The sequence below is a fragment of the Colius striatus genome, chromosome 16 (assembly GCF_028858725.1).
Source record: "Colius striatus isolate bColStr4 chromosome 16, bColStr4.1.hap1, whole genome shotgun sequence".
Lineage (NCBI taxonomy): Eukaryota > Metazoa > Chordata > Aves > Coliiformes > Coliidae > Colius > Colius striatus.
In genome coordinates this window covers 9,086,024-9,109,918 of record NC_084774.1, presented here as the reverse complement: position 1 = coordinate 9,109,918, position 23,895 = coordinate 9,086,024, and the positions used below count along the sequence as shown (strand labels likewise).

Sequence of the window (23,895 nt, the reverse complement as noted above, 5' to 3'; positions counted from 1 at the left end):
AAGCCCATCACTAAACCATATCCTTCAGCACTTCATCTGCTTGGAACATCTCTAGGGAAATATTCCATTTTGTTCACTGACCCCTCTTCTTGTACTTCTGAACATCAGATGCAGGACCACCAGCTTTCATGCTGGCATCACAACTACACAGGAGAAAAATTAAGACATCTCTTAACCTTTTGGTTAAAATCCTCTTAATTGCATATCATCAAGTAACACTGGATGTGACCTGAAATGATCCAGATGTCACTTATGAGACCTGAAATGATCCACATCTCACTTAAAGCAAACTGAAACGATCTACATCTCACTTGAAGCAAACTGAAATGATCCACATCTCACTTGAAGCAAACTGAAACGATCCACATCTCACTTGAAGCAAACTGAAATGATCCACATCTCACTTGAAGCAACCAAGTCTTGGTATGATGAATTTCCTGTACCAAACATATTCAAGATTATTGCAGATGTCAACACTCCTAACTGCCCCAAACCCATCTGGAGCAAGCTCCCAAGTCCCCCTCCTCTCCACAAGCAGCTTTAAACCTAATTATGTTTTTCCAGTAAGTGTCCCTAAATCCTCCTGCCATGAGAATCACATTCATAATGAAAAGCCAGCCTAGGCAAAGGCCCACGTTACACACCAGGCACTGCAACAGTGACACAGAATTACAGGCTTACTTCTGAGCATAAATAAAATGGCTAAGAGATCACCATCACAGTAACAGAAAATCCTGTTAAGACATAAAAATGTGTAATGGCAGACGGAAGGGAAAAGGATATTTTCATTTGAAACACAGCCAAAAATTTTAAGACATAAAAGGGGAAAAAGCAAACAGAAACAGCAAGTTTCTGCTTTTTGAAGCTGCATTTTTGGCTACTGTTATGACTTCGGACTCTTCCTACCTGCACTGCAAAATACTATCAAACTTTAGGTCCTAGATATTCACTTTTTTCTACAGATTGTTCTGTAAAAGCTGTAAAAGGTTCCACCTTTTAGGCTGCCACCTAACACAACTGTTGGAGACAGACATGAAACCAAGGAAGGACTGCAAAGTCCTGTATGACAACAGCAATATCAGGATGGTGCCAAGTAAACAGTTCAAAATGGTTCTTGGCAGAGAAATAAATACATACACTGGGGGGAAGAGGAAGCCCAGGAGGTGGCAGGTGGGGTGAACCACAAGGTCCTGGTTGGATCTTTGGTTTGGGCTCTTCTACCAGCTTCTCCCTACTGGTATTCAATACTGCAATCAGACTTACAGAACTATTTCCTTGCATCATTCTTCTGTCAGAGGCCATCAGATCATCAAACGTCACATCACATGTCACCAAAAAAGGGTTTGAAATGGCTCATCGGCAGTTCTTTGTTAACTGGTTGCTAAATGCCACTGGTTGTTTGTTTGCTCCCATTCACCCAATGAAGTTTAGCTCATGGGACTGCAGGATGGCAAAAGGAAAACAACTAAACCCCAACAACAATCATTCATCAAAAACCTCTATTCTTGTTACAAAATCCTTCAGGAGATGATGACAGAGGAGACAGTAACTGCTACTTTAGGCTGACTTGGGCCTAAAAGACTCGTTCTGTCTGCACAGGAGCTACTGCTCCACAGCACACACCTTCCACCTTCTCCCAGGGTGTGCACAAGAGGGTGCAACACCTACCCCTAAGAGAAAGACCCACTGCTATTTTACACGTCCCTACAACACACTGAAGGCATTTTGGCATTACTGAAGGAGGCAGAAAAGGACTTTAGAAAAGCACTTTTAGTGCAGTGCAGATACAAGGTGAGAGCTGCCAGGATGCAAGAAACTTGACTATATGCTAAAGCAATCTTAGTCGTGTTCTCCCAACAAAAATCTCCGCACCAGCAATACACTGACACCAATAACAGTTATTATTTATCTATTTTAGGCAGATAGACCCAAAAAAAAGGCTACTGTTTTTGGTAGCTACTACCACTTCACCAAAAACATTTCAACAATCTTTTGAGGCACTTTTGTTCTGGCATGCTGGTCTTTGATATCAGTTTACACTGACTGAAAGAGGAAACAAAGTGCTTCCGAAGGGAAAACACGTACTTTCTAACAACTGTGCTGTGCCTGCTCCCACTGATTAACAAAATCCTTCAACTGAACTTCCAAGTACATTGCAACACGTAGCACCACCCAAAGTCCTGTCTTAAAGCAGCCTCTGAGTAAGCAGCCAGCATTGCCACTGAGTAAGCAGCCAGCATCCTCTCACAGGAGCTGACAGAGTAACAAAACTGGAAGATTAAAAAGATATATTAAAATGAATGTAAGGATTCCTGATGGAGAGGCTGTAAGTGCTGGCAGCCTGCAGACAGCACAAGCTGTCTGGGTGCACCAAGCTCACTCCTCAACTTCCTTTTTAGCCTCCAAGCCTTTCCTTTTGTGAATGTCCAGCCAGTCATCAAATCACCCTGAGCACGTGGAAGAACTTTGATGGCCAGGACAGAGAGCTAGAGTGTTAAATGTGAAACAAAACATTGACATGGACACTGCTAAGCCCAGAGTGTTTGATTCAAACTACCAGAGCACAAGGAAAACAACTTTTTCTTGTTAAGAAAACAGTGCTACGCTTCACTTGGGTCCTCAGGGTTCACCACGTGCCTCATCCTTCACCCATCTGTCTCGTGGCATGGGTGGCCACATGACTACTTCCTGAAGGCAAGGCCTGGCTGGCTGCAGCCCTCCTGGGCCATCTGCCCACGAGCTGGGGGTCACTTCACGCAAAGCAAGTGGCTCACCACACTGCACCCACCCACTCCTTGAGCACGTCTTGTCCTCAGGCTAGTGGAGAGGGACCCATGAGCCACATCTTCTTCAGCAGAGGCAGCTCCTCACAAGCACTGATTCCTTTTCTACCCAAGCAGGTAAACCTGGAGGAGAGAGGCCGTGAGCAGAGCTGTGGCACAGCCCCAAGCTGGAAGGGCAAGCAGCAAAGCCGGACGGAGAGGACTTTCAGTGCTTGAGATTAAACTGAGAAAGAAACCAGTTGGTGCATTAAAATTACCAGAAATTAACACCCCTGGTTGTGTATTTACTGGAGGAGCAGCAAAACGCTGGCAGATGCCATTTAGGGGAAGATACTGGAGCTCTCAGTTCGATGCACAGGCTTTGCAGAAAAGCTCTGCACACTCCTTCCCTTCCCAAACAGACTGAAAAGATATTTTCTTCTGGTTATTAACATTAATGATATTGAAAAGAGAGAAACCACTGGCAAACTGATCAGAAGAGGGACATGAGGTAATTACCACAGGCCAGCTGCAGCACTGTTATTACAAGTCACAGAATCCTAGAATGGTTGACTTAGCCTAGAATGGGTAAGTCAGTCAGTGGACAGACAGGATTTGCAGAACCTCCTCCTAGTCTTCAGTTGTGCCCAGAGAGGATGTTCCAGCAACTGAATTCATAAATCACACGTAAGAAGTCATATCAGGAACTCCTTTCGCCTGAACACGATTTCTTAAGTAATCCAGTGGGGCTTCCACTTGGTATTCACTGTCAAAATACTTGAACATAGACAAAAGTCCTTCTTGAAGCTCCCAAAGAGAACAACTACGATGATGAGAACTAGGAGCTGCTGACAATTAGCACCTCCCTAGCAGCACAACCTGCAAATTAGGCCAGAAGCTTCAAAATCAACATTCATACTGTTGGGTTATATTGCCAGTCATATTCTGGTACTGCTCAATCTTTTCCCAAGTACAGAGATCCAGACATCACCACTGATTTGAAGGATGCCTTCATAGGGCACAACAACAAGAGCTTGTAACAACAGCTGTATTTCGAGCCCTGCTGCAAGACAAGTCTCTGGCAGGATCCAACCACCTTGGGTAACTTCAATCCCAAAGAAAAGTCAGCGAGTGTGCCACCTCAGCCACAAATCACATCACTTTGCTCTAAAACACAGCACATTGCTCATCACCAGACCAGGAGGAGGACAGCTTGGCACTTGGGAGAGACTGGAAACTCATGCTTCTTGGGAGGAATCAACAAGGGGAGAAGGGCTACACTCTGAGACAAAACACTACAAAGACACTACATTTTTCAGATGCTCACTGGTAAAAGATGGCTAAATATAGCACACAGCTACCCTGGGAAGTTGGGAAACCTCCAGATTCACCAGCAATTTAAACCTGTAGCCTGCAGTTTATCAATGCAACACATCAAAAGTTTAGGAGGAAAATGATCACGCTGCAGCATCTCCCCATCGATTGGAAGGCTGTGGATAATCACTAAGAGCAAATAAAGAAGGGAAAGAAAGAAGCATTTATTCATGCTTAAAATAAGCAGTTGGAATAAATCTCATCTCCAAACTCAGGGTTCTCCACAAAGCAGGCTCTGCATCATGGCAAGTTTCTCCAAAGTCCTTCCATCACCAAAAGAAAAACCACAGGAAACAGCTCAAAAAACCCCAACTCCTTTCCATCCCACACTCTATACATTCAAGTCAATTTCTCTTTGACTCCAGCTTTTACTTCCCCTCTTTTCTCCCTCCCAGAGCACAGCATACTTGAATTATTGGAGCTAATTCACTACAGCAAATTAATTTGGCATCTATTTCTCAGGATCTCTTAGTTAGATTAGGATTCCATCATTTTCTATCAAAAGCCAACCAAAAAATGCAAAACACTGGTCCTCAGCAGCCTGAAACTAACTGAGGCCTCCACAGAAATGGTGCTTAGAAGAATTAAATTCCACTTAAAGGTGGCTGCTGCTATTCAGGAATTCAAAGAGGTTCAATCCTGGTACATTTCAGAGGGAAATCCCTTCAGATTTGCATATTTGGGGAGGAACCGGGTGACCCAGCCCTGGCCAGCCACTGGCTGAATGAGGCCTGCAAGGGTTTTGCTTCAAAAGCAGTAAAGTACTCCGGTATAACACACATGGAACCGTTTCCGTTTCCTTATGACAGGCTCCCATGAGGACACCAGGCAGACAGCAGCGAGCACAACGACACGATTCCGTATTGGTGTAAGACAGCGTTACCAGATTCGCGCCAGGCTGGGGGGCTTTAGCGCAAGCTGAAGCATCACACAGCCCTACGGCAGCGTCTGACAGCGCACTCCAGTGGATACCCCCACGGATACCCCCATCTAAACACACCTAAAGCAGCTAAAAACGTGCTGCTTTCCTTTCTGTGTCACACAGGGATGGCGTTGGCCTCACTCTCCACGGCTCAGGGCAATAAAGGCAACGGCTTTGTGTCGTTCCGGGGATAACGGGGAGATGTCGGCGGGGCTCGGAAGCAGGAGAGAGGCGTTGTCAGGGAATCTGTCTCCCTCTCGTCCAGTTGCATTCCCTGTCACCACAATTACCTGACTGGAATTCTTAATTCCAGAACCACGAAAGATGCTGCCCAAATAAATGGAACGATGCTGCCTGTGCAAGTTTCTCCTGATAAAGGCTGGATTTACTTCCCCTTGCTGATACGTCATTCGTTAAGCACAGCGTAATCTGAGCGGTTATACAGTAAAACACAACAAAATCGGCAGAACAACCGTCGGTAAGGGGAAGCAAATAACATCTCCCTCCCTCCAGCGAAAATGCAGTCATGGTGAATCACTCCACACGGCGCAAATGACTTTCGCTCCGAAATCACCTTTTCCTGGGGGGGTTCCCTCACTCTTTCCAGCTCGGAGGCAAAGGACGGAGGACAGGCCGCGCCGGGGGATGCTCGTGTGGCGGCCGAGACGAGCGAGGATCTCCGCGGGCCGAGGGCTCCCGGGGGAGGGGGCTCCGCAGAGCCGCCCACGGCCCCGCCAGCCGGGCAGGGGCAGGGCAGAGGGCGGGAACATCCCGCCCGCCCCCGGGGCCTCGCCGGTCCCCTCCTCCTCCGTTTCCCCCCCACACACACACCCTACAACACCGCCCTCGTCCTCCCCGTTCTCCTCACACCTCCCCCCGGCATCACCAGCTCCATCTTGGCCTCCACCCGCCGGCCGGGCCCGCCGAGGCCCGGCCCCGCCGCTCTCACCTGCGCCCCGCGGAACGAGCTGAGGGGGGGGCCGGGCAGCCCCGGGCGCGGGTCGGCCCCACGGTGCCGGGCGGGTCGGTGGCGGTGTCGAGCGGGGCCCGGTCACGGCGGCGATGCCTCGGCCGCCGCCGCCGCCAGACACCGAGCGGGACCCGGCGACGCGGACGGCGGGCAGGGGCGGGAACAGCGCACTGCGCCTGCGCGCCGCCGGCACGCGCGCCGCACCAACCACCCCCCGCCCCGCAAACCAGCCGCCACCGGCGCGCGGGCACGCGGCTGCGGAGCCGTGCGCGTGGCCGTGGGGGCGCGGAGCGAGCGACGGTGCGGGAGGGGGGACAAGGAGAAGGGAAAAAAGGAGAGGCAAGAGAAAAAGGAGCTTTTCCCTGACCGGGAATCGAACCCGGGCCGCGGCGGTGAGAGCGCCGAATCCTAACCACTAGACCACCAGGGAGCGATGAGAGCGCTTCCCGCCCGCTGCACTTCCCGCGCTGCTGCCGGCGCCGCGTGAGGGGAGCGACATGGCTGAGGTACGGGAGGGCCGCGGTGGGGCTGTGACACAGGGGCTGCGGCGGGACTGGCCGCTGCAGGAGGCTGAGAGCTGCGGCACGGGGGCTGGGGGCTGCAGTGGCGCTGGGGGCTGCAGCGGGGCTGGGGGCTGGAGCACAGGGCCCACAGCAGGGCAGGGGACAGGGCAGAGTTGGGACTTTGCTGTGTTTCTGGGTGTTGCCCAGCCCTCATGCACATCGACCCTCGGGTTTAAATCGGGTTTGTGCAGCACCCGTATCCTCTGTGCTTTCTCTGGGGGTGCTGCACCCAGACTGCACAGCCCCACGCCGTGCATGCCCCAGGAGCACGGTGCTGAGCCAGCTAATGAACAAACAAGCACTTGTAATTAGAGGAAAACAGGGTTTCTGAAGCTCAAGTGTCTTTTTTCCCCAGTCGCTTGTGTTTCCTGGCTGCTCCCTGGGGAACTCTGCTGTTCTCCACTGGCAGGTGAAAGCCTGACTGCCCCCTATCCCAGAGGAGATGACCCCTGTGCCAGAAGCCTGCCCGGACACCACAGCTCACCCCACTGTCCCTCCCACCACCCCTGCAGGCCTGTGGCCTTCCTGCGTGGCTTTAATGGCCTTTCCCGTCTGCTGCCTCTGACTCATGTTTTAAAGAGATGAACGATGATGAACCCCATTTGCCAGCGGAGTCATCACCATTAATCACGCTCCTGCGCCCTCTCCTCCCTCCAGCTCCAGCCTCCCTCAGCGGCTGCCCAGTCCCCAGCCCCAGCCCAGCTCCCCACCAATGCTCCAGAGGCCACCCAGTACGGCTCCCACCTCCAAAACACGTGGGGCTCCCCAGCGCTGACCCTGCACCTCAGCCCTTGCATGGCACCTGACCCAAGAAGTGATGCTGAGCCCACCCCAGCACCCATGCAGGGCTGCCACAATGAGGTGCAGTGAGCGGGTCCCAGCTGGGAGCCCTGGGCCAGTGCATGGCTCTGGGCACTGCCCACTGGGCTAGGAACACAGCCTGAGCTGATTTCCCAAGGGGGTGAGCGGAGTTGTGTAACCTCTCTCACTAGTATAAATGTCCCATTCTTTAAAAAACACTTGCTGAGGTTTTGGCTGAGGGTCAGGACACGGTGCCAGCAGAGAAAAGTGGCTCCTTCTGGCTTTTGCAATTAGTTCCTTTCTAATTCTGCTGTTTATTTGCTTGTTCCCACTTTGTGGGATGGAGCCATCCGGCCTCCCCCCCTTTGCTGCTCAGGATGAAGCCTCTGCACCTCCCACTCCTCTGCCTGAGCCATCCTGCCTTCAGACACGGGTGCTTGGCTTCCCTGTTGAAGTGAAGCAGGTTCCCTTGTGAAGGCTCAGGTATTCCAGTGCTCTGCCCTGGGCTTCTCCTTTCCCAGCCAGGTGATGATAGTGCACAAAGTAAGCAAAGGCATGGGACACTGTGTTGCCTGGACACTACAGGTCACCTCAGACTTTGGGGTTTAGGAAACTCCCAGTGATGCAGCAGTGAGGGGTCAGTGCTTAGGTGGGATGAGAGCTGCTCTCCTCTTCTTCATGGGCAGAGTCTTCCTGGGCAGAGTGCAAATATCCCCAGTCCCCCAGGGAAGTTTTCATTTCAGGCCAAGAGGGTGTTCATTGTCTTGCAAAGGAAACACGAGCCTGTAAACATGCTGGAGTACATCCCTTCACAAGGGAGCATCCAGAGAGCTGTTGGACAAACACACCAGAGGGAGAGGACACGACATTTCAGACAAGTCCATGAGCAGACCTCAGTACTGGTAGAGTAAGACAAGAACATCCACCCCTTTTTCTCCCAAAGGAACGCTTTATTGACAAGTTTCCTCACTGTTTATCTGGATAGAGAAACAGTTCAATGCCCAAGCTCCAGCAGCCCCTTTCCACCAGCTCTGCTCCTCACAGCAAGGCCGAGGTCAGCCAGAGGCACCAGGAAATGACACCCTGCACTCCCCCCACTGCCTTGCACATCTGCCTGCAGGGATGTCATCCTGGGGCACTGAGGGAGAGGAGCAGGGGTGGGGGAAACAGGTTTATCAGCAGGTGAGTGCCAAAACTTGCTTCTCTAAAGAAGGGACAGGGACAGTTCAGTCCCTCCTGGGTAATAAACCACTAAAACTACCCCACTATGTACATAAGCAAGTCTAAAGACCCAAGTAAGTACCCCTTTGCCTCTAAGGCACAGAATTGCTCACTCTAGGTTGTTTCTAGGTGGAGGCACCTTGCCTAGAATAAGATCAGGCCTCGAGAAGAAAACTCAGAGCTTTTCAGCTCCTGAGCAATGAAGCTGGACATGAAAAGAGCAAAACATCAGCCCCTGGGGGAACTGGTTGAGCTCTGACTCTGCCAGTTGTGTAAACCAAGGTTAGAGTTGGGGCTTTCAACAAAAACCCATCCAGTCACAGATGTACCAGATGGAGGAGCTCACAGAGCAAGCGACAGCTTTGGCCTCTTTCATCTGGCCCCGTTGCTAGCAGCCTTCAGGAATTCCTCCTCCAAGAACAAAAGGCATAAATTGAGAAGGGAGAAGCAAGTTTCACACGCTGGGGAAGCAGAGTGCACCACTGAACTGAACACAAGATCTGGCTGAGAAGCAAGCTGCTGCGGCTGCGCAATGCAAAACCCCCCGAGAGCATCCAGCTCTGCCACCCTCCTGCTCTTCTCTAGGGAAACAAAAGTCATGGCCAAGTGAAGCATAAGGTGATGTAAGGCTAGCAATTCAGTCTGAGTCCAAGGGAGCATTTCCCTAATATGATGCCAAAGCTGCTTTTTTTTTTCTCAGGCTTTATTTCTTTAAAGTTCATTGCATTTAAAAATAAAGATTCTTAGTTGTGTTAAAGCTAGAGCATTAGTGTAAGAACGAGACAGCTGCTAGGTGAAGTTTCCCTTTTGGGAGCCCAGAAAAGCAAAAACAAGAAACAACCACAACCAACTGTTTAACCCCTTTACCAGACAACTCCAATGAGAGCCAGAGCCGTCAGCAACAGGAGAAGCCAGGGAGCCGAGGGAGTCGCTGCAGGGCAGGCCCTGAGCACACAACACAGCCAGAGGCTGAAGCTCAGAGGCCCATGCACTTGGCTTCTCCAGTAACTGCCCTCCTCCTCCTGCTCAGGACATTGCACCTCTTCTGAGTTATGTCAGATAAGGGAAAACTGGTTTTATCTATAGCAGTGGCATTTCTGAGCTACCTGAAGGAAACTCCGTCTCACCTGCTCTCCCCAAAGGACAGCAGTGACACATCTCATCTACAAACCTTAGTGTAAAATATTATCTGTGTACAAAACTTTGCATTCTCTTGATTTGCCTTGGATCCAGCAGCAGTGTCTATGGATGAAGGATGGATCTCTGCAGAGTGGCTCTCAGCCCCTTCTTGGCTTCGCATGGTGTTGCTGTTGTGAAGGGTTGGGAGGGAGGGGGCTGGCTCCTAGTCGTGCAAAGCCACAGCGCGGGTCTAGAACGGGGCGTTGTCTTGTGGAGCTTTATCTCCAGCTCCTGAGAGGGAGTGGAGGCCCTCAGTGCTGTTTTCCCTGCTGCCCACCACTCTGGACTGAAAGGAGAGAAGTTGAGTTAGGAGAATGAGAAACCAACACTGAGAACACCAAGTCAAGTCCCACCTCCCCCCATCAAGGTCACCTGCTGCAGCAAAGACTTCCCATATCTGAGAGGCCTTTTGCCTGGACACTAGTCTACAGGAAAAACAATGCAGAGATTCCATTTTCTGCACAAGGCTCCACACTGTGTTTACAAGGCAAAGCAGATTGTTACCTTTATGGTCCCAACTCGATCTTCAAACGATTTAAAGGTTGCAGAATTCCTTGAAGAGAGGAGAGGGGGGGGGGGAAAACGACAAAGAAGAAATCAGGACAAGTTAGATGTTAATTAAATGAAGTGGCAGAGCATGGCTGAGCTCCCTGGCCATCCCCACCAGCACCACAACACTCCCAGCTCCCCACTGCCTCTGGCACAAACCTCTCAGGCATGCTAGACGAGAACATCACACACGAATTCTGCAGGGAAACATTTATAGCCCAGGCAACCCACTCAACTGCTCAAGTAAAACGTGGAGGGAAACAAGTCCTAGGTCACTAGAGACTCAAGGAAGAAATTAACTCTTAGTTTTACAAGGCTTTTGACTAAAACCACTTCATCTTAAATACTGGAAAGGAAAAGCTGAACAGGGTTTAAAATGAAAGCTTCAGTTTCCTATCTTACACGCCACGGGCAGAAAGGGGAAGGGCCCTGTGCCTGCAGCCATGGGCAGCTCTGCTGTGATGGGAGCTATCCCTGGCATCAGGAAACACAAAAACCACAGTGTAATAAATTAATCAGAGGATTTCATACCTCTAGCAATGAAAACCAGGTCGATTGTTTGACAACCTGACAAGCTGCTTTGCTTGCAAAGGATTGCAGGGGAGTGCTCTGCACTGAGCACCCAGAGCAGGCAATTACTCATCCCAAGCTGCTCTCCCCAGGCTAGGCTGCGAGAGCACTGTGAGCTAGGAGATGACTGGCCTCATCCCAGTTATTTTTGTTCCAAAGAATCACTTTATATTTGCGCCTGTAAAATAGCCTCCATCCATCTAGAACCAGGATGAACAGAGAGAGGGCTTCTGCAGGCCTCCACCAGCCCTAGCAGTCATTTCTCCTGAAAGGAGATCACCAACCTCATGCACCCCAAGGGTACATGAGAAGGATGCTGAGGAAGGTTCAAGTCGATTCATCTTGGCATTGGCAATGGCCATGGGGATGGCAGGACTGTAATCCCTGCCCTTCAGGAGCCTCTGGAATCTGCAAATTTCAATTAGACTTTGGTAGAGCCGTGACACCAGGCTTAGTCCAAGAACAGAGGAGCCAAAAGTCATCAAAAGAGAGACTGGGTAAAAAAACAACCACCCAAACAATCCACCCTGAATGACTCCAACTGCAGGATGTGGTTACCCCATGCTCAGTAGGGTCTGCTGAAGGAGGGAACCAGTTGTACAAGTCAGAACCCAAAAACCCAGTGATGGCAGTCAGCTGTGCTGGCCCCCCACCCCCGCTGAGGAGCCTGTGTGCTACGTTACCTCATGGCTGGCATACTTATGGAGTGGCGAATGGAGTAGCTGCTGCTCGGAAGCATTCAGAACAAGGAGGAAAAAGTTAAAGCACAATTTGAGACAGATAGCATGCAAGAGCAGAATACCCCTGGTTCTTAAGCACTTCTTGTCCACACACAAGCTGCTGTGGACAACTGAAGTGTAAAGAGTCAGCCCAGCCCTGTCTTCCCTTAGTTTATCAGCTGCAGACCCGAACTTAAATGTTTTCCAGACACACAAGAGCAAACAGGAGTCTTTAACAGTAAACTGCAACTGGGATAAAGGCAATTACAGGGCAAGGGTTTGTGGTGGATTTCTCAAGCTATGTCAAAAGGGTAGGCAAGGCTTAAATAATCAGCTTCCCCATAAGATCTGCAAGGGCCTGGCATAGGAAGAAATGCTGTTTTAGCAGCCTTGAGAGCATCTTACCTAAAGGAATGCGAGAAGGGGTGAGCCCTGGGAGAAGCCACGGGCAGCAGAAAGAAAAGGGAAGCAACAGTCAGACACTTGTGCACATCTAAACCCAAAATGCAGGGCAGCTAAGCAGGGACATGGTTATAGGATCATAGGACAGCAACATCAGCTACCCAGGAGGAAACCTCTCAAACAAATACAGAAGCAAGCAGAAGACAATTGCTTTTCATTAACTCAAACCAAGCTGAGACCTTCAGAGCACAGGAACAGCACCTGCAGCAGCTTCCAGACACGGTGCTGTGGAGGGAGAGGGATGGGTGTGCCACAACAACCCAAAACTTACCTGCCCCTGCTCATCGCTTTCATGGGATGTTTTGGTTTTAGGAGCATGTTTTCCTAAACTGAAGGGTTTACCAAGCACTAGCTAATTTGGTAAAGATACTTCTTTCCCCCACATCCCGCCCCCCAACGAGCTCTCACACAAAGACAGCATTGCTAGGGCTCCTGGTTGAGAGTAACACAACCTGCGGTGGATACCTGCCCGCTATCTTGGCAAGCCTGCAGATCTCAGAATCACAGCCCAGAGAACAAACACATCTCCTCACAGTACAGATAAAGAGTATTTGGATAAAAGGTATCATGTTTACCCCACAACCTGGTTGCCAGATTTCAAGTCTCAAGGCAAACAATCCCCCACCACGTTGCCAGATTTCCAGCCGTGCCTTTGCGGCGCAGTGGCATCTCGGTCTCAAATAACATCCTACCAAGAAGATGACCAGGATGCTCTAAAAGGAACTTCTCTGACCAAACACAATGTTTTATTCCACTTTAATTTTTGCCTCTGCAGCAGGAAGCAGTCACAGCAAGTTGGATCTGAAGTACTTGGCAAGGAGCACAAGGGCTTTTCCTTACAGCCAAAGCAAAGACGTTTGGCTCTGTGGTTTCATTTCCCTGTGCATCCAAGACAGCTCTCTGGCAGGACAGGCTCCTTGAAATGCTGTCTTTGCATGCACAATAAATTAACTTTCTACTTACTCTGGCTTAAAAGAGAAGAACACAGACACCACACATCCATGCACCATGCTACCCTGTATGCACTACCACAAGCACCCCTTTGTGCCTTCAGTATTTGGGCCTGGCAGTACCTCCCTTCCTCCTTTCAAAAGGATTTGAAGTTGACATAAATTCAGGAGCCTGCAGGCAACTTTGGGGCTCAGGCTAACATTCCATAACAAATCTGCTTGTAGTATTACATAGAGCAGGAAACTTCATCCAAGTGAAGTGTGTTGGGGGACACAAAACCACAAAGGAAGCTGCTGTCAACAAAGAGAACACTTCACATTTTGCAGTTTACTGGGGTCAGTAAAATGCAGTATCAGAATATCTAAAAGCCAATTCACTTTTTAACAGTAAGTGGAGATAACAGAAAGACACAAACTGCCCAAGATTTGAAAACATCCCACCCACTAATTAGGCTGCATTTCCTCTCCTCGAGGCAAGCTGATAGAGCACGGGTCAGCACACAGCTACCACATCAGCCTCACAATGTCTCCTTACAATCCATAGCTACAACATAAAAACTTTGTCCAGGACACAGCAACCCTGAAGATTTAACCCAGGGACACGTTCCTCTTATCTCACAGCATTTTGGTTCAAGTGTTTTGAAGGGAACTGGGACAACACCCTCCGTGTGCCGAGGTGTTTGTCCCATTCCTCTCCCCTTCCTCGCATTTATCAGCCCGTGAAGGCTGACTAAACAAGGAAATCCCTTCTGTTATCTCAGCACTTCCAGTGATGGAAAATAAACCCTCTTTACAAGTGCATTTGTAGTGCAAGAGGAAAAAAGAAAGTACAGTAATGGGGGTTGCAGTGTAGGCTACGAGGTCTGTAAGGGAGACTCTCTGGGAGCAGAGAGCATCCTCCCTCGTTCAGAGAGGTGATCACACTACAACAGACTCCCTCCTCCTCGGCTCTGATCGTGTGGAAGAACACTAGTTTCACCTGGCAAGCATACTTATTCAAAATCAACACTACCAAGGCTGAGATGCAGCACAGGAGACAGAAGTCTGTTTATACACACACAGGAAAACTGAAGAGCCTGAAAAAACCATTACTGTGTTCCCCCACAGGGCCACATATGCAAAGCAAATCCTGCTGAAACAACTTTGGCAGGGTTTCCCAAGTGATAAGACAGAAGCTGCCTCTATTCCATAATACATCACCCCAGGTATGAGCTATAAAAAGGAATGCAGATGTTGAAATTGGTGATTAATGCTGAGCAACACCACTGCTGCAAAGCCAGCTGGCTACACAGCCTGGTTTTACTCTGTCAGGACAGCTCTATCACCAGGAGTACTAGGTGCACTCTTTGCTCAGCCACACATCCCCTTTCCTCCATCATCTGCTCCTGAGATGGCACAAACCCATCTGCAGCTGCATGGGGAATGGGATTCTCCCAACTGAGAGACAAGTGGCAGGACCCAGCCTGTTCACACAGCTGCTGGTGGTGGTGACACTAGTTCAGGCATTTCTCTTGGTCCAAAAAGCTCAGTTGCCATCCATCCCTTTGCCCCAATAGCCTGACCAGACTGCAGAAGTCAGGCACCAGATTTACTTCACAGTTTAGCAAAATGTCTTACCACCACATCACGTGCCAGTATCTGCAATCTACTGCCACTACATGTGAAGCTTCCAGCACACTAAGCAGTCTCCAGGAAAGTTAAAACTTGACTACTGGAAGGGTAGGAAGCCAGCTAGTCCTCTGCCAAATTCACAGAAGCAAGCTACTGAAAATACCAACAAAAAAAGTCACCCTCCAGGAACACAGTAAATAAGTCACTGAGGACAGAATAAATCAGTGGTATGTGATCAGAGGCCAACAAGTTCTTACCACTTGGATAGTCCCAGCCACAGTGGAATAGGAAAATCCCTACAAGGAATGACAGCTACCCATTCAGTCCAAGCTCTGATACATCACATTACATACAAGAATAATTCCTTAGTAACCTAGACAAGTGATACACCCAGAATTAGCTCTCAGCTCAAGGATAACATGGTCAAGCTACTCTGCATGAAAGATTTTAACCCTGCTGTTAATGGGGAAGCAACCTTTAGCTTGAATTGCTGAAAGTCAGTAAATGACCAGTCCTAACCCTGAACCTCAGTCCTAACCTCTACAGCTGAGAAGCTCACAGAGCAAGAACCTCAGCCAGCAAGAGAGGGCACCAGCCCTCTGCTTCCCAATTCAGAGAGGTTTAGATTTGCAATTACTTCAGTGGTCATCTGCTTAAGCAACCCAGGTAACCACCAACCACGAGACAAAGTGGTTAACATTGTCATGACCTTCTGAATCAACCCCTATCTTCCAATCAAGATGGTATCACTGTGCCTGGAAGGCAGCCAGCCCTTCTCCACAGCAAGTCTGCATGATATGTAGCATGTAGATTTTTGCCCCAGTCTAAAGCATAACAGAGCAGAGGAGTGATGATCTCTTTCTAATCCCAAACAGTATCACTGAGGAAACACTTCTCCATAATCCAGTAATGAAAAGTTAAACTTTAATGCTAGTTTCTTACCCATGACTTAAAGGCTGCAGTGAGAGCATGAAACAGTTACAGGGGGAAGGCTGCTAAAAACATTCTGTCAGTTCTCCTAAGCCAAATCAACCTTAAATGCCTTAGAACAGGTTTTATCCCATCAACAATTCTTTAATAAGTGTTTAATCTGTCCTAAGCTACAATGTACAGGGCCACACAGAAGGCAGCCCATCAACAGCAACATGGCACCAACTGAGGAAAAACAGGAACAAGCCTAGTTATTGTCTACAGTCCCATTGCCAATGTCAAAGCACCAGAGCACAAAGCATAAATCTTACCTCATGTCACCAAGCTTCCTGCTGATAACAGAGCCTACGTTGGAAAGGGCTGCTGAAGTCTTCTGTCCTGCCTGGGAAAGGGTTTCTTGGGTCTTCTTATAACTGAATAGATAAAAACATCAGAAATTGAATTCACAGGTGGGATCTGAAAGCAAGAAACATCCCTGCCCCTCATGTTGGAAAATGAACTCGTATTAAAGGAAAGAAGCTAAGTTAGTGAGCTGCACTGCCTTCACTGAAAGAACCCCTTCCAGCTTTGCATGTATTCAGAGACCTGAAGCTCTTAAAAAGCAGCAAGTGAAGGATTAACCTCTCCTTACCCTCACTCTACCAGTTTGACTAAGTTCTCTTACATCTGACTTCCAAAAAGCAAAACCAAACCCTCAGCTTTCCACAAGGAAACTCTAATAGCATAGCATCATATCCTATTTGCTCAGTCTCCTTGAGAAAGTAAGTCTAGGAACCTAGTGCATGATATCCTCAGGGCTTTGAAGTGGAGTTAGGTTATGGAGGAAGGAGGTAAGACTAACATCACTGCATAGAAATGAAATGGAGGAATCAGCATTAGCACTACAAACAGCAGCTTAGAAATACATTGGTAGCAAAGTTTCCTATCAGTTACCATTAACCACATACATGAAGGGTCTGACAGCTTGTCTCTGTCAGCTGATGATATTGAGTTTGGACCAGAGCTGGAGAAGACAGACACCTGAGAATCCTCCTTTCCTTCAGATGAGATTCATCTCAGGAACAAGGATTCTTTGAGCCACTTTGACTCATCCCCTCTAAGCCATTCCACAGCTGGTGATTAACATCTAGATTTATGGCATTCTTCAAATTATATTGAAAAAAAACCCCTCAGGCTGAAAAACAAGCTCAACAATTTGAACCAAATTTTCTCATTCCAGCTGTTTCAGTTTGAGATTCCTTCTCTGCATGATGAGGACACTGAGGAGAAGGGCATCATAAACAGCCTTCCGTGCTCTCTCATGCCCGAGCTCCCCAGACTCAAACACCATGATGCCAGCTGACTTATTTACATCTCATCCTCTCCAGACAGAAATGCAGGAGACAGAACCATAGCACCTCAACTGGATTCGAGCAACACCAATTGCAACATGTTTGTTTGTTTCAGACCACATCCAGCTATTTCTGAATCACAGACAGGAGACTTATACAGAATAGGGCAAAACCACATCAGCTTTACCTTCCCTCTTCCTGCTCCTGAAGGGAAATTCCTATAACTGACACATTTTCCAGACAAATTCCTCTTGAATTCAGCAACTGCAGAAGGAACTGAGTGTGCCCCAACAGCAGGGCCTCAATACTACTTCTCCACACAATCTTTTGTAAGAAGTGGTCGTCTCAGGACAATTTAGGAGTGGACTGGTTAGCATCAACGCTGCTCTTACATCTGCCTTCCCATCTCAATAATCATTGGAACCTCAGGGCTAAAGCTGCTTTGGAAGAGGATCTCAACCCCTGGTTTCAGCAGCCAGGCTCCTCTCTGGCTGAGTGTGATTTACAGGAGCAGCAGAGATCTCATGCTCACTGAAGTATGTTGTGCTGACTCCACATCTGCTTGGCACTCGACTCTGAGATTAGCACTGAGCGCCAGAGCAGCACCATCATACCATGCACACACTGTAAACTCTCAGATATTATGTCTACCTTCAGCAGACAACAGCTAGAGATATTCCAACTGTGCTTTCCACACTTGGCAGCAGCATTCTTTAGATAACTGAAGATTTAGCACTCCAGCGCTGCTCCCTCTGCCTCAGTGTACTCCTACATGATGCCAGCACAACTGTTTGTGCTGACACAGTCATCAAGATCAAAGGAATGATCCAGTTGAAATTGAAGAAGAGATAGGAGCAGCCAGGCCAGTGCAGTCCTGCAGCCACAGCACCCACACGCACAGAGCTCTGCTGCAGCAACACAGGAGGCAGAGCCAGCAAAGTATGGCTGAGATGAGCTCTTCAACCCAGAACTGCCATCATACACATGTGGAACTGCATCTGTGGCAACCAGGGATCTTGTATAACCTTTACAAGACTTTAATGCACCTTAACTACACCCAGCCCTGACCTAGAAGTCCCAACCTCATCCTTGAATGTCTTGAACCCGACTTCCCATCTACTGAGCTTTACACAAAGGAAGCTGAAAGTCAGATGGAATCTGATGCTGATGGAATCTTCCCTTCCAGTCCCCCTCACCTCTCCAACCAGCTTCTGCCTCACTAGCATGGATTGTCACTCCCCAGTGCCAAAGCAAGCAGGAAAGCTGCTGTGCCACAGCTATTCAGCTCTCAGGCACTCCACAACAGCAGCTTCCGCCAGGATTCTGGCACTTGTGAAGTAGGAGGAAACAGATCCAGGACAAGGTTTCTATTCCAGCAGGCACACCCAGGGAGGAACTCTGATTAAACACCCCTGGAGTCAGCCACACTGTCAGCAAGCATAAAAAAACAAGGTCATTCTGTTTAGCAAGTGAAACAGTGACAATTTACAGCTGCTTAATCTAGAAAAGACAGGGCACACTGGAAGCAGACCTGCACACTTCAAAGCTGTTTCTGATGCTCCTGCTTTTAATCTCCTGTTCATCTTTCACCTGTTCTATGAAGAAAACATTCTCTCATGCACAGTGCCAAGAAGAAGCCAGCTCAAAGGACTGAATATCATACCCACTCCAGAGAACAGGAAAAGCTGGCTTACCCAAGACCTGCCTTACCATGGTTTCAATCAGTTGCAGACACAATGGCACTGCCCACCTGCACCACTGCAAAGGTTTGTCCTGCACACTGCGGGAAAGCAGCAGTGAGGACAGGGGCCAGCTCTATGATTCTGTGATTCAAGCTCCATCATCTGTTTCCATAATTTAGTCCAGATAAGAATTCAGTTTCAGGCTAAGAGACCTCCACTGACAACAAGGGGAACAGAACAGCTGGGAGGTTTAAGCTGTTCATTTAGGGCCCCACCATGACAGAACAGCTGCCTTGGGTATCACAGCAAAAAGAAAAGCTCCTGCTCCATGCATGCTGAGGTTTAACAAGAGATCAGCCTGGCTGCTCCACACGTTGTCAGCTGAAGACAGAATGTGTGGCACACTGGTCTGAGCTACCCAGCTCTCCTGAGAGCAGACAGGCATTTGAAGAGCATCGCTTGGACCACAACGAAATCAGTGAAATTCTGACCTGAGGAAAAGCTCCCTCTCCCACAAGAGGCATTTATTGTGTTAAAAAAGTGAAAGCTAGAAGAGAGGAATGTTTAACTAGGTCCAGTGAAAGCAGAGGGCTGTGAGCAGAGGCACAGGACGTTAGAGGCAGCTGCCAGGAAAGCATTTGTTAACGCTGAAGGTTAAGACACTCACGCTTCTGATTGAGTTAATTTTTCATTCCAGTCCTCCAGTGTGCTGCTGGCTGAAAGATATCTACAAACACAATGGAGGTTAGATACAGAGCCCAGAGTCATGACAGATGCTTCTTCTGACACTTTCCACATTACTAGTGGCTCTTTACACTTACATAGGCTTCATTCCTCTAACAATAGCTTCCCCCTCTCTCTGTTACAGCCAGAAGGAAAAGAGCTGCTGTTAGAGGCAGGCTGGGGCTGAGATGTCTCCCTGCCTCTCACTCTCTCTCATTTAAGCATGTTCAAACACCGAGCACAAAGAAACAAAGCCATGGGTTTAGAAGGTGTCAGCAATTGAAAGACTTTGCATCTTCTTCTGCTCCCCTCCTACATGCTGTGTGGTGGCTGCGTACTAAAAGCACAGAGCAGTGAACTGAGCTCAAGGCCAAAACCCCTGAGTGCCACAGCCAAAGCTGTACTTTACCAATAGAGCCTGACCTGGCCAAACTCTTAAACTCTGCTTCGTTTTCTGATCTTTAGAAATCATATTTCCTCCACAAAGTACAGTCCCTTGGGGTTGTGAGAATTAACACTGGGGGTACAGAACAAACACAAGGCAGGTCACCCAGAAGTGTAACTCTCCCCAGTTAGGTCTGTGCCACCTGACCTAATGAGGGGATGCTCTCAGTCCCTGTTCTCCTCCTGGCTAACTAATCATCTCCTTCAACACAAGGCATAGAAAGGAGAGAAACTTTAGTGCAGGGAAGAGTCAAGGGCTCCTTTACATTCAGCTGTGCAGCAGGAATCAAAGTGATTCAAGTCTAATACAAATGGAGGCCTAATAGAATTAAAGACTGTATTCTCTTTGCTCTTTTTGCACATTTGTCCCCTGCTCTTATGTATGGGAAAGACTAGAACTCATGCTTTCTGGTGTTGACAGAAGCTACCTTGATGCAGAAGAGTCACTGCAGGTGGCACTCAAAAGCCAATATGCACTTGCACAGCCCCTGTTTCCAGCTAGGGGTAAATGCCTCCAGGCACCTCCTCTGCCACACGGCTGTACAGAAAGGCAACACTCACAGATTCCTAGCACAGCCAAGGATGAGAAGAGAAAGTTTCACAGTAGAGAGAGGTTTTCTGATAAGACACCTGATACCAACAGGGTAACCTGCCAATGACCAGCTAAAGGGAAATTGTCATTGGTTTTACAAAGTAAATCCGTGGTCTGGTAACTGATTGGAATGTTTCTGCATTAGCAAGACTATGAGAGAGATGACAGCAGTAACATTTACTCATCTCCTCTGCTTATAGCTGGAAGCCAGGCATGCTGCTAGGAACAGTCCTGCTTCATCATGCCTCCAGCTCCCAATCAGCCCCTGATCCTGGGAGAACAAGGAGCAGCACAAGCTGGGGAAGGCAGCAAGGAGGTGTTGCTGAGGAGCCCGAGGCACTCACAAGTCAGACTGTGTCACTTTGTCATTCCACTCTCCAAGTTTCTCAGATGTTTTCACATAACTAGAAACAGAAAGTGTTAATGAATATAACTGTCATATTCATTTGCTTTTGAAGACAATGACACAGATCTTAGTTACAAAGGAATAACAGAAATGGAGCAGGGGGTGGAGGAGGGAAGATGAGGAAAAGGGAAAGAACAAACAGTGAGATGAACAGCTCAACAATCCACTCTGCAGCAGCACTGTCAGTAACCTCCAGTTCCCATGAAGTTACACAGGACTTTTCAGACTGAGTGACATCTCCATGGGCATCAAGAGTCCCTCACAACTGGGCACAGCTGCAAGCTCCAACTTACCTCCTTGGCTCTCTCCTTGGCCTTGTCAAGCATTGCAGTGACCATCCCCTTAACACCCAGCATTCTCATCTCAGATCTTTGGGCAGAGATGACTGCCTAATGCACACTAATATCACAAGGTTTGTTGCCTAGGAAGTGCAGGCTTTTAAACTCAAGATACACGACTCAGGACACGCTCCTGAACTGGCACAGCACAGCAGAGCTTTGGAACTGACTCCTTGAGCGTGAGCTCAGAACAAGGCAGCAGCTGCCAGTGTCTCAAAGGAGGGGCAGAAGTGGGTGAACTGAATGGTTAAGGGGCAACCCAGATCTCTAACCTTATGGGAAAGAGCATCCAGCAACAATTCGTGCAGACCACAGCCATAAAAGCTCTATTTACACAAAGACACCGACATAAGGGCAATGAGCTGAGGTTTAAGTGCCTTTCACTCCACATACCCATTGCAGCAAAAGCCTCCAGGCACTTGGAACAGCCCTGGAACATGCTGCTGGGAAAGAATTACTAGAGAGTCGTGTGTTATTAAACGTGCAGCACAGGCAACACTCACGCATTGGAGACTTGGACGTCGTGCCAGCTTTTAGAGAGGTTTTGCTTTAACCCATCCAAGGGAGTCAAACCCAGCTTCCTCTTCAGCTCACCACAGTGCCTCTCTTTAGCAGCCAGGACCTGCCTGAGAGTACCAATTTCTTCTTCAACCTTAAAGAGAGGCAGAGGTTTGTCTGAAGTCACAGTTCAGCACAATTTCAGAAACGGACTCAACTTTCTGTCTCCCTCCAAACTCGCAAGATGTCATTAACGTGAACACGAAGGACTGGCAGGAACATCAGGTGCAGCAGGACAACTCAGGTCAACATGAACAGGGCTGGAATTGGAGGCTGAGAGCTCAGACTTCCACCAGAACATCAGAGAAGTCACCAGCCTGGCAACTTCACAGCACCTTGTCCTTCCTGGTGTGGTAATTACAACAGCAGATACAAATCAGTTGCTAAACTTGGTTAACTAAGGCTCTGTCTTAGGATACTTCTCCTCTGATGCCAATAAAGCAGAGTTTTCCCTCAGAGATCTGTCTACAACATTTTTAAAGCACTCTGGAGTTGTTCCTGGGCAGAGAGAGATCATTTCTACTTTCACTGCAGCTCATCCAGGCCTGAGTGACCACCCTGAGCAGCAAAGTTCTCCCTTGCTAAAACCTACAAGCCAAAGAACCACCATGAGACTCTCAAATGAAGGGAAGCACCACAGAGGGACAGCTGCAATTCCCTTTGTTCTAGACAGGTTATAAATTGACCTTCAAAACCCAAACGGTGTCCAAAATCTAGCTTATTACATTAGGAGCTCTCAGCTCTTCAAGCACAGAGGCATCAAAACTGGTCACCCATAAAGGGGAATAAATAGCTGAGACAAAAAAAAGCAGAAAAAGAAAGCACATGAAGTGCTCCATTGTTTCAGTTTCCTAAGGAAAAACAAATTCCCTTGGCATGCTGCTTTGCCTGAAGTGTTTTCTTGCTTCAGATGGAGCTGACAGCCTGGGTTCAGCTCACGGCATCATTTCCTTACAGCTCCAAATGAAGTGGTTCTGGGAAGGAGCACAGAGCCCAGCAGTGTTTGAAGTGCCTGCCAGCTCTGTGCACTTCAACCATCAGCTGTGAGATCCAAAGCTACACACCACTGCATAATTAAAATCAAAACAACACCCCAAACCCAAGTCCTGCTCCTGTTTGCTCCTCCTCAGCAGGAGACAACTGACAGACAAAGGGGAGCAGTCGGTTACCTTGGCAAGCTCGGATCTCAACTCCTCCTCCTCAGCAAGAGTCAGCCCTTCAGGCACAGAGGTCCTGGCTGAGGCAGCGCCATCCACGGGAACATCTGTCATGGCATCCGACAGCAGACCTTTGTTGGGAGAGTTAAGGTTGATATCTGTCACAGACAAGGAGCAGAGGGCAGACAGGATAAGCAGGCAGCAAGCGCAGCGTGTGATGCAAACCTGGGCGGCCCGAGAGGAGGGGTGAAGAAAGGGGCTCTGCAGAAAGAGGAACAGAAACCCCCGGCGGGGTTTCCTCTAACAAAAGCGACAGAAGCACCGGGCTCTGCCCGTCTAAAACAGCTCCTCTGCCCAGCACGCGGGGCCCACGCGAGACCGGGGGGTGGGGAAGAGGAGACGCCGACATACGAGCCCCGGGAGGTGCGGGGGAGGCCCCGCGAGGCCCTGAGCCCGCAGCTCCCGGAGCCGCCCACCCGCACGGCCGCGCCCGGGGCTGATCCCGCCTCTCACGGCACCAGCTGCCCCCCCCCCCGCCCCTTCCATGTCACCCCGGGCCCGGGCCGCCTCAGCCCCGCTCCGAGCCGCCTCCGCCAGAGCCGCGCTGCCACCACAGGGCTGCCCGAGGCGGAGACGCGTTCCGGGGAGGGAGCAGAAGCGAACGTTCCCGCCGCCATCGCACCGACCCTGGCTCGCGCTCTCCATAGCGGCGCCCGGAGCCCGTCCCGCCGCCGCCGCCTCCCCCGTGACGCAACCAGCGCCGCACCGCTTCCGGGAGCGCGTCGCGGGAAGATGACGTCACACGCACCGCCCACCGCCGCGTCGCCACGGTAACGACGCCACGTTCCCGCCGCCACTGTGGTGACGTCACGGGGAGGCGGGACACAGGGTGCCGCGCGCGCCGCGGCGGGAAGGGGGCAGCAGCGCGCGCCGCCGGGAAACCCCCACAGCAAAACACCCCCTGAACCCCCTGTGACCCCCACAGCAAAACATCCCCTGAGCCCCCTGTGACCCCCACAGCACATCCCCTGAGCCCCCTGTGACCCCCACAGCACATCCCCTGAGCCCCCTGTGACCCCCA

At 49.5% G+C, this 23,895-nt stretch overlaps 2 protein-coding genes and 1 non-coding gene across 10 annotated transcripts in view; all 3 read right to left on the bottom strand.

The window, feature by feature from the left end:
* Nucleotides 1-6,170, bottom strand: part of DNAJC5 (DnaJ heat shock protein family (Hsp40) member C5) — a 32,777-nt gene extending 26,607 nt beyond the window's left edge. For both annotated transcript variants that reach the window (XM_062009144.1, XM_062009145.1), the window contains exon 1: nucleotides 6,008-6,170. The gene's annotated coding sequence lies outside the window, so the exon portion shown is untranslated. The remainder of the gene's footprint in view (nucleotides 1-6,007) is intronic.
* A 216-nt stretch (nucleotides 6,171-6,386) lies between these two features.
* Nucleotides 6,387-6,458, bottom strand: TRNAE-CUC (transfer RNA glutamic acid (anticodon CUC)). The gene has a single exon. It is a non-coding gene; the product is annotated as a tRNA-Glu (tRNA).
* A 1,865-nt stretch (nucleotides 6,459-8,323) lies between these two features.
* Nucleotides 8,324-23,577, bottom strand: TPD52L2 (TPD52 like 2). 7 transcript variants are annotated; one of them, XM_062008814.1, is made up of 8 exons: nucleotides 23,501-23,577; nucleotides 22,827-22,972; nucleotides 21,603-21,751; nucleotides 20,700-20,759; nucleotides 19,264-19,323; nucleotides 15,895-15,996; nucleotides 10,297-10,345; nucleotides 8,324-10,078 (listed from the first exon to the last, which is right to left on the bottom strand). In XM_062008814.1, the coding sequence occupies exons 1-8, from the start codon at nucleotides 23,517-23,519 to the stop codon at nucleotides 9,983-9,985; spliced, it is 681 nt and encodes a 226-aa protein (XP_061864798.1). In that variant the 5' UTR covers nucleotides 23,520-23,577; the 3' UTR covers nucleotides 8,324-9,982. The 7 variants fall into 7 exon arrangements, with proteins under 7 accessions (XP_061864798.1, XP_061864799.1, XP_061864795.1 ...); XM_062008815.1 differs by having other exon boundaries at nucleotides 22,827-22,945; nucleotides 23,501-23,576; XM_062008811.1 differs by lacking the exon at nucleotides 23,501-23,577 and adding an exon at nucleotides 23,040-23,327 and having other exon boundaries at nucleotides 22,827-22,945.
* Between the last annotated feature and the right edge of the window lie 318 nt (nucleotides 23,578-23,895).

What these genes read in the sequence shown, in the direction of transcription:
- TPD52L2 (XM_062008811.1), bottom strand. Translation starts at nt 23,223, where the DNA reads ATGTCGGCGTCTCCTCTTCCCCACCCCCCGGTCTCGCGTGGGCCCCGC. An exon ending in GACGTCCAAGTCTCCAATGC is followed by an intron (nt 20,760 to 21,602) that starts GTGAGTGTTGCC and finishes TTCTGTTTCTAG; the next exon opens with TTATGTGAAAACATCTGAGA. An exon ending in ATCGAGTTGGGACCATAAAG is followed by an intron (nt 10,079 to 10,296) that starts GTAACAATCTGC and finishes CTCTCCTTTCAG; the next exon opens with TCCAGAGTGGTGGGCAGCAG.